At 37.1% G+C, this 14,913-nt stretch overlaps 1 protein-coding gene across 4 annotated transcripts in view; it reads left to right on the top strand.

The window, feature by feature from the left end:
* The window catches only part of UBXN7 (UBX domain protein 7), a 61,832-nt gene that overhangs the window by 9,056 nt on the left and 37,863 nt on the right, over positions 1 to 14,913 (top strand). For 2 of the 4 annotated variants that reach the window (XM_032336504.1, XM_032336525.1), the window contains 3 exons: positions 1,827 to 1,893; positions 9,248 to 9,395; positions 12,165 to 12,232. In XM_032336504.1, coding sequence (XP_032192395.1) covers positions 1,827 to 1,893; positions 9,248 to 9,395; positions 12,165 to 12,232 — 283 coding nt within the window. The remainder of the gene's footprint in view (positions 1 to 1,826; positions 1,894 to 9,247; positions 9,396 to 12,164; positions 12,233 to 14,913) is intronic. The other 2 variants (XM_032336513.1, XM_032336518.1) reach the window with 1 other exon arrangement.

Genomic DNA, 14,913 nt, shown 5'->3' with positions numbered 1-14,913 from the left:
ACTTGATTAAACTTGTTGATCACTGTTCCTTTCCCCTATACCATTTAGCTCTCTACACTTTTTCTCTGCCTTCTCAGTTAACCTTCACTTCATATTCCTATTTAGTTCAGTGGGAGTGTAATTGACATTTTGGTTTGGACAGTTTTTTTTTGTTGTGTAGGACCCTTCTATCCATTTCAGAAGAATTAGCGCTTGTATATATTTCCTTTGGCTACTGAAACAGATTACCACAAACTGCATGGCTTTACACACATTTATTCTGGAGGTCATAAGTCTGAAATGAAGGTGTGAGCAGTCTTTGGGGGAAGAGGAGGCATTTTTCAAAGTCTTATGGCAAAGAGCAGTCTTTGGGGGAAGAGGAGGCATTTTTCAAAGTCTTATGGCATCCCTGGCTTCTGTCCACTAAACGCCAGCCGTGCTCCCCCAGTCCCCAGTCATGAAACACCAAAAATGGTCTCTCACATTACTAAATGCTCTACTACTTGCCAACATTAAGAACCACTGGAACCTTTAATTATCTCTCCATTGTCTTATGTTTCTAAAATGATGCACTAAGTGATACAACCGATACATTAAGAATGATTATACAAGCAAGATGACTCACATAATTTGGCTTTATTTAAGAAAGTGAATGGTGTACTTTGTTTCTTGGGCCCCTCTCAAATACTACCTTCTTGAGTTGCCAGGATTTAGCATGTGCTTCCTTTTAAAAAAATATTCATAGGTAGAGACCCCTCTTTCTTTCTTTCTTTCTTTCTTTTTTTTTTTAAGATTTTATTTATTTATTTGACAGAGCACAAATAGGCAGAAAGGCAGGCAGAGAGAGAAGGGGAAGCAGGCTCTCTGCTGATCAGAGAGCCTGATGTGGGGCTCAGTCCCAGGACACTGAGGTCATGACCTGAGTCGAAGGCAGAGGTTTGTTTGACCCACTGAGCCACCCAGGCATCCTGCTCTTTCTTTTTGAACACTCTTAGAGGTCAGTTTCCTGGCAAGTGCCAGTGATGCAAGTTATCCGGTCACATTGTCAACAGAGGTATGATGGGGCTGTCTCTGGGATACGCTGCCTACAGCTTAGATTCTAGTGTTAAATAGCTAAGTAAGGATTATAAATAGGATGGCAATTCTGGGCCTTGAGTATTGACACCATCTGCCCCCAAAATATCACAGTTATTATTTCCTTTATTAGTAGCTTTATTTTTGTGTCTTAAAGTCACTCCCTGTAGAATCCCTTTTCATAAATTCTATTTTAATCTATAGTTCAATAAACCTCTAGTCCTAGGAAATTTTGGAATACTTACTTATACTTTTATTAAATTTTCCACTGCCACCACAACACCTTCTGATGCTTTTCAGTCATATTGGAATGCTGCTTAGTTATACATTTCTTTAAAGCAGATCTCTGTTGATATTGTTTCATTCTTTATAGCCTTCTTTTTTTTTTTTTCTGGAGTGATATTTTTTGTTATATTCCTGCTTTACAAAAATAAACCAGAATGAGTATTTAACATGAGCGAAGGACATGTTCATAGTATCAGATGAGTGAAGGAAAGAAAACTGAGATGTCTTACTCTGCCTGCCTATTTTCTAGGTTCTTTAATGTGAGTTTTCTTAATCTGCACAAGTACTTCATGAAGTTGGTAATATTCTCATTTTGTAACTGAAGAAACTGAGAGCTAGAGAAATCAGTAATTAGATCAAAGTCACACAACTTGACTAGGAGTCAAACTCAGGTTTATTTGTGTAGTATCCGTGCTTTTAATATCTATACTATACTCCCTAGCTTGGGAACTGAAGGGAACGTGAAGAATGTTTTTTCTTCCTTACAGTGTATAGGACTGGCCAGAGGAAAAATTTGGTATCTTCATTCCAGCTGTTTGGTGTGTCTATCCTCAGGTACCCAGTCTCTTTTTCATGCTCTAAGGTACCTCCCACCCCAGTGCAGCACTTCTTTTAGGCCTTCCTTAGCTCTCCTCCAAAAGGCAGCTGGGTACTAAAGCTACTCATATCTCTTTCTTCCTGACCGAACTCCCTTAATCTCTTATTTTTTTCCCTCAGTTTACGGGGTTTTAGGGAGTAGCTCAACATCTAATGAGGAAATTAATAAAAGGTGGAGCATTTATGTGGCTCAGTTGGCTAGGCATCTTGACTCCTGATTTTGGCTCAGGTCGTGATTCAGGATTGTGAGATCAAGCCCTGCCTCTGGCTCTGCACTCAGTGGGTGTTTGCTTAAGACTCTCTCCCCCTCTCCCTTTGCCCTGCACCTCTAAAAAAATTAAAAAATAAAAATAAAAATAAGCATGTTTGTTAACCTAAATAAATCTCTTCAGTGGTTGCATTTTAGGCAACATAATAAAGTGAAAAAAAAATGTAGGCAGTTAGAAAAGGAATTTTAAGCAGACCATATTGTTGACCTATGAACTTGGCTGAGGATTGGCTTTACAAGTTCCTGATTTTCATACCTTTTAAAATTTTACTTTAGAGCCCACAAATTCTCTGAAGGGTTCCCAGTCAGTTGGAGTTCTGATAGTTGGAAGTTGGTAGAGAAGATGACAACACCTATTTGTATGCAGTGGTCATTTTTAAGTTTAATTTCTTTGTGAACACATTTCAGAAGGAGTGAAAACAGCCAGCATTGGTCGCCATTATGGCAGAGGGAGTTTCACTCTCCTACCAACATATTCTTTGTGCTTTTTATGGTGCTTTTGTGCAGTGTTGAGCACCTGGAAAGATAGCCAAAAATGATACGAACTCAGTGATGTTATTCTCTGAAAAGACTAGTGGATGCCTTGTGAAGCTGGTTTTAGGGTTCATTATGAGGCAAATGTAACAGTTCATGCATCTCTCTGCTAGAACAAGCAGCCAGAGTGGTCTACCTACAGGAACATTTTAACTTTCAGAATTGCTGTGTTGATAAGTACATTAAAGTGGAATACAATAGATATTGGACTTTCAGACTAGCCTTTAAGAAATACAGTGTAAAGGTATTAGGAAGGCACTAAAACAAAGCCTCAGGTTTTATGACAGATAATATGGAAGCACGTAAGTCCCAAAATTGTTCATCAAATTTGTGCTGGTGTTGGCCCAAGATTACCTGAGGTTGGCTATTCGGATATTTGAACTCCTCCTTCCCCTCAAAAAGTTGCGTTTGTCTGTGTTTTGAAATTTCTTTTTCTTTTTTTTTTTTTTAAAGATTTTATTTATTTATTTGACACAGAGAGATATAACAGGCAGGGGGAGCAGCTGACAGAGGGAGAGGTAGAGGGAAAAAGAGGCTCCCTGCTGAGCAGAGACCCTGATGCAGGACTCAATCCCAGGACCCTGGGACCTGGGCTGAAGGCAGATGCTTAACTGACTGAGCCACCCAGGCACCCTTGGAATTTTTTTTTTAAAACATTTATGTATTAAAGAGAGAGAGTGGGTGTGCAGGGGGAGGGGCAGAGGAGAGGGAGAGAGAATCTCAAGCAGGCTCCCCGCTGGGTGTGGAGCCCAACGCAACCTGGGGCTCAGTTTCATGACCCTGAGATCATGACCTAAGCTTGAATGAAGACTATAGCGATGGACATAGAGCAAAAACCATGGGTCAAAGTGGTTTCAGTTACATGGAAACCTTAGGAATTGTTGGTTGACTAATGGGATGTTTGCAGTGGAAGGAGAGAGAAAGGTTGGAAATTTCTTAAATTTGAGTAATATATGAAGCCTTTTTTTTTTTTTTTAAGATTTTTATTTACTTATTAGAGAGAGAGAGCGCGCGCATGAGAGGGGAGAAGGTCAGAGGGAGAAGCAGACTTCCCATGGAGCTGGGAGCCCGATGCTAGACTCCATCCCGGGACTCTGGGATCATGACCTGACCTGAAGGCAGTTGCCTAACCAACTGAGCCACCCAGGCACCCTATATGAAGCCTTTTTAAAGGAAAAAGCCTCCCTGGGCCTGTGTAACTAAAATGACCATATGTATACCTAGATGTATGGCAAATCCTATGTGAAAGGCAACTCTGTCCAATTCCCAGAAAGATTTCTCACTAACATAAATATGCAAATTTCTGGGGACTTAGGTCAAATGATCATTTTTTTTAAAATTGACTTAACATTAAATCCTAATATTATGTATTCATGGTTTATCCACTTGTGTTTCATGACAAAATTTTTTTTCAAAAAAAATAATCTTGGGGCGCCTGGGTGGCTCAGTGGGTTAAGCTGCTGCCTTCGGCTCAGGTCATGATCTCAGGGTCCTGGGATCGAGCCCCACATCGGGCTCTCTGCTCCGCGGGGAGCCTGCTTCCCTCTCTCCCTCTCTCTCTCTCTCTGCCTACTTGTGATCTCTGTCTGTCAAATGAATAAATAAAATCTTTAAAAAAAAAGATTATTTTTTTTAAAGATTTTATTTATTCATTTGACAGACAGAGACCACAAGTAGGCAGAGAAACAGGCAGAGAGAGGAGGAAGCAGCCTCCCTGCTGAGCAGATAGCCCGATGCGGGGCTCAATCCCAGGATTCTGGGATCATGACCTGAGCTGAAGGCAGAGGCTTTAACGCACTGAGCCACCCAGGCACCCCTCAAAAAAAATATTTTTAAGTAAATTCTGCCCACAACGTAGGGCTTGAACTCATGACCTGAGGTGAAGAGTCACGTGCTTTACCTACTGAGCCAGCCAAGCACCCCTCATGAAATAATTTTGTTCACTGTTTTCCACTGGCATCTTAGATATATGTCTTTGTCAGCTATCAGACAAAGCAGTATCTGCTCCATCATCTGACAGGTTTTTTTTTGAGCATGTGATTTTCACTTTACATTATTTGAGATAGAGCACTTTTAAAATTTATATGTGATGCTCTCTCTGGAAATTCAATCTTAAGAACATGGATAGATCTTAAGTACCCATTTGTTGTTTGTCATTTCCACAGCATAACCATATTGCTTTATAAATGAAAGTAAAAGATTAAACATATGCACATCGTATAAAATTCAAAGGATATGAAAGTGTTGTTTTGGCTGAAGCCCAATTTTCCTTTCCATGGTAGATCAACTGGTGAACTAAAGTCCTATGAGATAGCTCTAACTCAGTTTATTAGACATTGGTTATACGCAAGCAGATACAGTGCTGCGTGCTGGGGATACCAAGACAGAAGCCAATCCCTGTGTTCAAGAAGCTTCTGCTCTTTCCTTGGAGCCAGAAAGTAAACCATTTACTACTTGGTAGTATATTCACCTATATAATAGAAGAGTATCGTAGGGATGGGAGTGAGGAGAATGCTTAGCACACAGATTGACAAAGTGACAGGGTGGTTCTCGAGCATGCATGAACTAGATAAAGGGGAGATGAGGAGGATAAGGACATTCTAAGCATGTAATTCAGTATGACTATACTGAATTGTGTAGGATGGGTAAGAAGAGAGGGGAAACCAGAGAGATGAGCTGAGGCCTGATCATGAAGGACTTCCCAGATCATAAGGATTTTGGAATTTATACTGTATACTGTGGTGTCAGAGAGCCATTAAAAAGGTTTTTTTTTTTTTAAAGCTGTTAAAGACTTTTAGGTGGATGTGTGTGTGTGAGAGAGAGACTGAGAATCAGACTTGTATTTTGGAGCATAGCTGCAGCAACAACATCAAAGATAGAATGATGATCAATTAAGAGTCTTTTGTAGTAATCTAAGTAAAAAGTATCGTGGGCTTCATTTAAGGCCTTAGAACTAATAGTAGAGAAACGCCTGGGAGGCTCAGTCCTTAGGCGTCTGTCTTTGCCTCAGGTCATGATCCCTGGGTTCTGAGATCGAGCCCTACATCGGGCTCCCTCCTCTGTGGGAAGCTTGCTTCTCCCTATCCCACTCCCCCTACTTGTGTTCCTTCTCTCGCTCTGATTGTCAAATAAATAAAATCTTTAAAAAAACAACAATAAAAAAAACCCTAATAGCAGAGGGATGCCTGGGTGGCTTAGTTGGTTAAGTGTCTGCCTTTGGCTTAGGTCATGACCCCAGGATCCTGGGATGGAGCCTTGCATTGGGCTCCTTGCTCAGCTGGGAGCCTGTTGCTACCCCTGCTTGTGCACATGCATGCTCTCTCTCCTCTGACAAATAAAAAAATAAAACCTGAAAAAAAAAAAAAAAAAAGAACTAATAGAAAAGAGAAGACAAATGAAAGATATTAAGAGGGGAATCAGCACTTCCATTTCTGACAGTGGGGGTAAACAAGAGAGATCATGAATAACCCTCTTGCTGAGAAAAATCCTAAGTGAAATGTGTATTTAGAAATTTTTTTTCAAAATATATCATTGGGCTGGTGAGAAAGTAAGGAATACTCTGAGGCTAAAAATGAAATGAAATTGGGAATGCAGATGTTAGCTAGATTTAAAGGAAGTCTTTACCCTGGTGGAATCTAACCAAATTAAATGGCTTTAAGCTTCTGCTTTGATAGCTTCATAGGGCCCAGGAAACAGGAAACAATGCCTGTGGTCTTCCTAGGGAAAAGAGTCTGATAGGAGACCCTTCCTTCCCTTTCATGAAACAGACTTTGTTACAACCTTGGCAGTTGGAGAGTGGCAGGAGATAGTCACTGAGAATTTATAACAAGGGTCTTTATAGCATCACATTTTCTATGAGGTCTTAAATTACTTAAGTCAAGAATGTATTAAAAATGTATTTAAAATCTTTGTTAGGGCTCCTGGGTGGCTCACTTGGTTAAACATTTGCCTTTCAGCTCAGGTCATGATCTCTGGGTCCTGGGATTGCGCCCTGCATCAGGCTTCCTGCTTAGCAGGGAGTCTGCTTCTCTCTCTCCTTCTGTCTCTCCCCACTGCTTGTTCTCTCTCTTTTAAATAAATAAATGAAATCTTAAAGAAATATAAAATGGTCTTTGTTTGGTAGTGCCCACAGGTGCCTTGCAGAATTTATCGATCAAATCCTCGCTTCAAAAATTGACAGAATTAAAAATCCAAGGCACATAAGATCACAGGAAAAAAAAAAATCACGAAATGCACACAAACCATGGCACATGAACAAGAGCCAACAGAAACAAGAGAGGATGACCGCCCACAGACAGCAGACAGTTTGTTTTGTCTTAGTAATTCCAATAAATTTGATCAATATGTTTGAAGAAATGAAAAGTATATGAGTATAAAGGAAGGGTCTCTGAAACATAGCTAGGCATATTAGGAAAAAAACAAGAACAGAACTTCTGGTTATAAAAAATGAACTGAAATAAAAAACCCAGTGAAGAAATTAAAAAACAGCAACAACTACAAAAAGAACAGACTGGCGCAGGATAGAGTGAAGGGTTCTAACATTTATCTAATTGGAGTTCCAGAAAAAATGAGTGTGAATGGAGGAGTATGGTAGTTGTTAAATAGAAATAGCTGAGAATTTTTTGGAATTGATAAAAGATAGCAATTCTTACATGATGGAAGTGCCGTGAAACCCAAGGAGATGGTTAAATCAGCCACGACAAATTAGCATGAAACTGTAGAAGACCAAAGACAGAGAAAATCTTAAAAGCAACTAGAGAGAAACAACAGATTGCTATAAAAATATTTTCTCTGGTACAGCAGCTGATTTCCCAGCAGCAGCAACAGAAGCCAGGGGACACTGGAATGCTGTCTTTACTGTACTGAGAGCAAATAGCTGTCAGCCTGAAAATAGAATGTCCAGTAAAACTGTCTTTCAGGAATGACAACAAAATAAGACATTTTCAGACCACACACACACACACACACACACACAAACACACAAACACCTTTTAGAAGGAAATTATAAGGTACATGATTCTGGTAGAAGTAAAGTCATTTCAGATGGAAAACCGGCAATGCCCTTTAATGATCACAAATGTTCCAACAAACAGATTCTACAGCTTAGATTCCAGTACTGTTGGACATTTATGTTTCCAGTTTTTCAGTATTAACTGAAACTATACTGGACATGTATATGGACATATTTATGCTTGTATTTGATATGGAATAGATAAAAGAATAAGTCTTTTGGAGTGCTTGGGTTGGTTAGGTATCTGACTCTTGGTTTTAGCTCAAGTCATGATCTCATGGGTCATGGTACCAAGCCCTCCTTGGGGTTCTGCATTCAGCATGGAGTTCTGTTTGAAGATTCTCTCCCTCTGCCCCTTACCCTGCTCCCACACTTGCGCATATGCACTTGCTCAAAAAAATCTTAAAAAAAAAAAAAAAAAAGTCGCGGCACCTGGGTGGCTCAGTGGGTTAAAGCCTCTGCTTTCAGCGCAGGTCATGATCTCAGGGTCCTGGGTTCGAGCCTTGCATCGGACTCTGCTCAGCAGTAAGCCTGTTTCCCCCTCTCCCTCTCTCTGCCTGCCTCTCCGCCAGCTTGTGATCTGTGTCTGTCAAATAAATAAATAAAATCTTAAAAAAAAAAAAAAAGGAAGTCTATTTTTGACTAGGAACCCAAATTACTAGGTCAAAAGAAGGAGTGCTTTTTGATAAATGTTATAAAATTGCTATTGTAAAGGGCTTTACCAATTTACATTGCATCTGATGACTGTATTGGCTTTACAAATGAATAAATGTGTGTAGGGTCAGTTCTGAACGATGAAGATTGACTTTTTTTTTTTTTTTTTTAAGAGAAAGCGAGAGTTGGGGTGGGGGAGCAGAGGGAGCTTAATTAAGAGAGATAATCTTAAACAGGCACCACACCCAGCGCTGAGCTGGATGAAGGCCTCATCTCCTGACCCTGAGATGATGACCTGAGCCAAAATCGAGTCAGACACAACTGACTGAGCCACCCAGGTGGCCCTGAAGGTTGACATTTCTTACCAGATTTTGACTTGGTTATAGTTTTGACAGTATGTCCCGTCTCACTTCTCTCCCTTTGTTTTTAAAAAAATGCTTTCTTTTTAATGGAAACAAATGCTAACTGAAATGCATTCTTTTAAAAAAATATTTCTAACTTTCTAGAATGTAATCTTTCATTTTTCCTTATCATTTTTTCAATTTTTAGCAAATATATAGCTGGTTCATTTAAAGACATGCTTTATTTAGTTTGGTTTTATTATGAAGGAGGACCACTGTTTTAATGCTGATAGTTTCTTTTCTAGCTTTGTGTATTTACTAATCAGCTAACATTGTAAAAAGTAAACAAACGGGTTTTTAAAAAGAAGTCATTCATCCTAAAAGGGAAAAGGTACTGTTAATTTGCTTGGGAATTCTGTATTTTAATGTGAACCTTTAGTAAGAAGTTGTCTTTTCTTTTCTTTTTTTTTTTTTTACTTTTTCCCTGTCTTTTTGCTGTTTCAGGTGCAAGCGAAAGTGTAGGGAAACATATGCTTGAAGCCTGCAACAATAATCTGGAGATGGCAGTCACTATGTTTTTGGATGGTGGAGGAATTGCTGAAGAGCCCAGTACCAGTTCAGCAAGTGTCTCCACAGTGAGACCACACACAGAGTATGAATTTATTATTCATTATTAGGAGCTACTCCTTGCCTAAATTGAGCAGTTGCATTTTTGTCATTTAGGTTAATTCTCTGGTTTTGAAAAACTTGAAAGCATCTGAAAAAGTGTCACGTGTACATTTTTATGCTTACATACCTTCAGTTCTCTAGAGCACTGTCATGTCTTATTTAATCTTCAAAAGAACCTTGCAGGATGACATTATTATCTGCATTTTACAGATGAGGAAGCAAAAGCATAGCCATTTTCCCAGGCTACACTGTAAGTTCGTAGCAGATATGGCAATAAAGCCAATTAAAGCTCAGATTTCCCAATTCTAAATTTTCTTACATTGTCTCAGGAGAGTTTTGAGTTGCCACAAAAATTATTTGAAAAATAATTCTGGTCCTTTATACCTTAATGATAGTTACATGTGGTTAATCATTGAAAACACTTTAACATATGGAACCATACTCTGTAGGGAACGATAGTAAATGGTGAACAAATTTGGGGTTTTTTGCCCTTTACATTTGATAACCAATGAGAATTTGAAATGAACACCTTATGGGTAAATTTCTAAGTCTTTGGAAAAAACTAGAGATGAATGCTACCTAAGGAAAACCATTGACTTTTGAAGCAAAATCAAACAGATCCTTAAATAAGACTTTAAAGCTTACAGCCCTTTATAACTCTGAGTGTTTACAACATGAGATACTAAACAAAAGAAACTCCCTGTTTAAGGGAATAGACTAAAGACATAGTATATAAATATAATACTATAATATATAAAAATATATATATAATATATATAAATATATAATACTATTTTTAAGGTAGAGATAGATTTAAAAAGCCAAATGACATTCAAGACATAGTTGCCTCTTTCGTTGATCTAGTTCCAGATTCTAGAGTACTAATTGTTTGCACATGAAGAGTGAACTTTAGAGATCATTATTAATACTTCATAAAGTTTTTTCCTATCAGTGTTGGCTACTATTTCAGATTTTGGTGTTCCATTCCCCCCAATATAGCTCCAATTTTTCATGGAAATCAATCTGAAATGATTTAGCTTACAGAAAAAACAGGTATTCATGGCTGATTTGGGGAGAATATAACTGTTCTCACTGTATAAAACATGTTTTTTTAATTGTGTTTAAAGATAGTTTTGATATGGGGTGCCTGGCTGGCTCAGTCAGTAGAGCATGCAACTCTTGATCTCAGGGTCGTGAATTTAAGCCCCACATTGGATGTGGAGCCTACTTTAAAAAAATAATAATAATTTTGATAGGTGAATGTCTTTTCCTACTGAATTACATTGTAATTTGACTTAGATTACTTGTATTGCTAATTGATTAACATTTGATAATGGCTCCTAATTCCTAAACTATAATTTTCATTCCTTATGGTTCTTTTTTCTGATTCATTCTTTCATTTTGTTGGGTAGCTAGCAATCTTGGAATGGATACCCTCAAACATACAGTAATCAATTTTTTCTGTATAGGGACTACTACTTAATCCATACGCTAATTGATGTATTTCATCAGATTAAGGTTTGTTTTTTGAGTAATTAAATTGTTACAGATATCGGTAATTACATATATTTTATGAAATCAGGTATAGCATGGAAAGATTTATTTAGGTAAAAGATGTCTTTTAAATTCTTAGTTTTCTTAAGAAAATGGACTAATTCTCTTTGATGAAAGAGGATTAATAGAGCTTCCTCTTATAGTTCCATTGTTTCTTCTTTCAGATTATTGAAATTTTGTGTGTGAGCAGTGACTGATATACTTAATTTTAAACTACCTTTTAATCCTTCATCTTTGCCTAATTGTAGATTTTTTAGTCGATCTAGTTGTTCTTTGATTATAGGATTTTTTTTGACAAATGAGTATTCATACTTTATTTTGTAAAGTATGTTTTGGAGTTCCACCTATCATATCAAAAATAGGGCCTTAAGCTCAGTTATTATTATTAGAAACACCTGAATGGAAAACATTAGGTCTGACTTAAATCAACGTTGTGAGCAGGACAGTAATAAATTTGAAACATACTCTTCCTTGCTGTGAACATTAATCAGCAGAGATTAATACTTAAAACTATAAAATAAACTGATATTTAAAGAAACATACACCATTTTTACAATATTTCTAAATGAGTATTTTCTGCTGGAGGAAATGGGTTATTAATAGATCCTCTGGCAGTAGACTTTGAAGAGTTTATAGACTTTTAAAAGATGAGTAATTACTTTTTCTGTTCTGTATATATTGGAGTTTATTTAATAAATAATCCAAGGGATTACCTGTTAACTGACTCTAAAACTAGCATAAAATTTACTGCTTGTTTAATATAAACTTATTTTAGTATATGTGATTTAATGATCTATTGTTTGATGTAGTAGCAATATAGTACTACTTTTATTACGTCTGTATTTTTTCATTTTTTTGTCTGATTTTTTTTTTGTTTTTAAGCTCCCCCCCTTTCTTTTCCTGTAAAGAATCTAGGGTAGGGAACTTAAGAGGAAAGGGGAAATAATTTTTCTTTTTCTGTTTGTTCTCTTTATAAATCATTTGAGCCATCTATGCCAGATACTTTCACTCCACTTGACCTCTGTCAACTGGTTAATATTTAGTTGACCATCTAACTGTTATTTAACACCGTGGTTCCTAAGAGTCACTAAATTTGGTGTTCATATAACTTGTTAATTTGGATGCGTTCACAGTAGTTATGGAGAGAACATGTAGCAAAAAAGTTTTCCTTTTGATATTTTCCTACTTCTTTTAATAGAGAAGAAGTTCGTGCCCCAATTCCTCAAAAACAGGAAATATTGGTGGAACCAGAACCTTTGTTTGGTGGTAAGTTCATCTTTTTTCCTTAGTTTTCTTGGACTCTGTTGTTATCTTTAGGGTTTTAATGAAGTTATCCTAAGATATGAAGGCTTGCTCAGAGATTAACTTTAAGTGTAGAGTCAGTTCTTATCTTTTAATTCTGTATCCCTTCAGGAAAATTGCACAGTTGCTTCTTTCCAAGGAGAGAAACAGACTAAAATATTTGTTGTAGAAGGCCAAAAGAAGGAACATTAGCAAAGAGAAATAACTGCTTTATAATGGAAACAAACCTATCATTAGATAAAAGACTCTTATTTTGAGGGGCACTTACTGGACTGCCACATCCTTACTGTCTTGATATGCCTTGTCTTTTCTCTTTCTAAATTTCCAGAAGCGCCATTTCTGTTTTGAACAAAGGAGAAAGTAATACCTAATCCATGCAAAAAGTTGTGGTATCAGCCTGGGTGCATAGAGAGACAGGAAAAAATGTAACATTTAATTACATTAAAAGAAAATTTATAGTTTTAGTTTAATAAGCATTTATTTACCTTTTGTAATTGGTATGTTAAAAAAATAGAAAATAAAGTTATAATCTGGGTGGGCAAAGCCATAGAAATGTATATTGTACATACTGAGACCAGTAATACAGAGAAATAAAAAGTTCTGTAGGTAAACTTGAATAAAGGAGAAGAAATAAATCATAAAAAAGGGATGAAGAAAATAATATAAATGCTGTTTTAATTTGAAAAGACACCGTAATTGAGAGGTTTTTTGTTTTTTTTTTTTTAAAAGATCAGCCTGTGACTTGGCAGTTTGGAGTTTAGTGAGAAATAACAGAATATGTTGTCTAGATTCAGAAATAAAGATGGGAGGAAGAAAACTGTAAGAACTGAATATTGAAGTATAATATGGGCTTTCTGGACTTTGATTTAGCCAGTCATTGTGCTGTTTTTATACCAGAAGTAATGAAGCATTGGTCATCTTTTTTTTTTTTTTTTCATACAAATGTTATGAATGGATTTTAGAATTGAGGGGTGATGCCCTTGGAAGCTTTATCTTTTCTTTATTGCAAGGAATAAGGCAAGATTTCTGAGTGGGGTAGATTATGGGAAATAAATTCTCTGCTATTTAACTGTTGTAAAGAGGCAAAAGAGTTCTCATTTGAAACCCCTTTCCTCCTTTTACCTCTGGTGTAATAAACATTGAAGAGGGGGATGGAAATGAATGTAGAGTTAGGAAGTCAGTCCTGACTTCTATTATTAGATCTTACTATAACCTGATAAAGGTCTTTGGAGAACTATTTTCTTCTTAGGACAGAATTGATTTAAAGTGTGATTCTAAAAGTGTGGTCTGGGAGTCTAAGCTGAAAACTATTTTTATAACCTTTTTTACATCTTTGGCAATTGGACTGATGGTTCAGAGGCAATGATGGACAGACTGTTGCATCTTAATTGAGTAAGGGCAGTGGCACCAAACTGTAAATTCTTCACTGCCATACACTCACAATTTAAAAAAAAAAATAAACCTATTTTACTTAATGTTCTTGATGAAACAGTAAAAAATTAATTTCATTAAGTCTTGACTCCTGAGTACACATTTTTAAACTATTCTGTTTTACAAAATAGGATGTGTACATAAAGCACTTCTGCATACTGACATAGTGTGGTTACTTTAAGGAAAAGCACTTGTACCGTTGTTTGAGTTGTGAGCTAAACTAGCTGCTTTTTTTGTGGAACATTATTTTTACTTGAAAGATTCCTGACAAACTATGGTTTAGACTTCAGGCATTTGGCAGACATTTTCTGAAAAAAAATCTGTTGCTGCTTTAAGACAAACAACTAATGTTGTTTGATACCAGTTATTTAAAAAAGAGCTTTCAGGGAAGAATTAGGATTTTAGAGTTTATATCCACAATTAGGAACTTTGATAGCTTCCCATTACTTAAAGGCTTTCTGATGAGATTAGTGGTAGCAATAACAGATGTTGATTTTTTTGTTATTATTGTATAATGAAGTTGGTGTTTGGAATGTTTGCATAACTCAGTGAACAAATATTTTCTCTTTCTTTCTTTCTTTTTTTGGTGGGGGGTAGGGGAAGGACACAGAGAGAGAGAGAATCTTAAGCAGGCTCCATGCCCAGAGCAGAGCCTAATGCGGGCTGATCTCACAGCCCTGAGGTTGTGACCTGAGCCGAAAGAAATCAAGAGTTGGATGCTTAACTGACAGATCTATCCAGGGGCCCCTGAACTCATATTTTCAAATGACCAGTGTGCCAGATTACAAAATTGTGCGTAGCTAAAAGAACAGACAATAAGATAAATTGAAGAGAGAGATTAGTTATCTATTGCTGTGTAACAGATTTTTCTAAAATTTAGCTTCCTGAAATAACAAACATTTGTTATCTCACAGTTTCTGTGGTTCAGGAATCCAGGTGCGGCTTAACTGGGTATCTTTGGTTAGGGTCTCTCACAGGGGTATAATCCAGGTGTCAGCTGGAGCTATAATTATCTCAAAGCTTGAGTAGAGGAGGATCTCCTAAGCTTACTGTGGCTGTTTGTTGGCTGGAGACATCAGTTCCTTACCATAGAGCAAATGAGAGAGCAAGAGAAGACAGTCCATTTTAGAAGCCACCATCTTTCTTAGAAGTGACAACACATCACATCACTTCTGCCATATTCCATTTGATCCTGCCCATATTCCAGATACTCA

This window comes from Mustela erminea, chromosome 1 (genome assembly GCF_009829155.1).
Source record: "Mustela erminea isolate mMusErm1 chromosome 1, mMusErm1.Pri, whole genome shotgun sequence".
Taxonomy (NCBI): Eukaryota; Metazoa; Chordata; class Mammalia; order Carnivora; family Mustelidae; genus Mustela; species Mustela erminea.
Note: the sequence above shows the minus strand (reverse complement) of the source record. Positions and strands in the feature narration are given on the sequence as shown.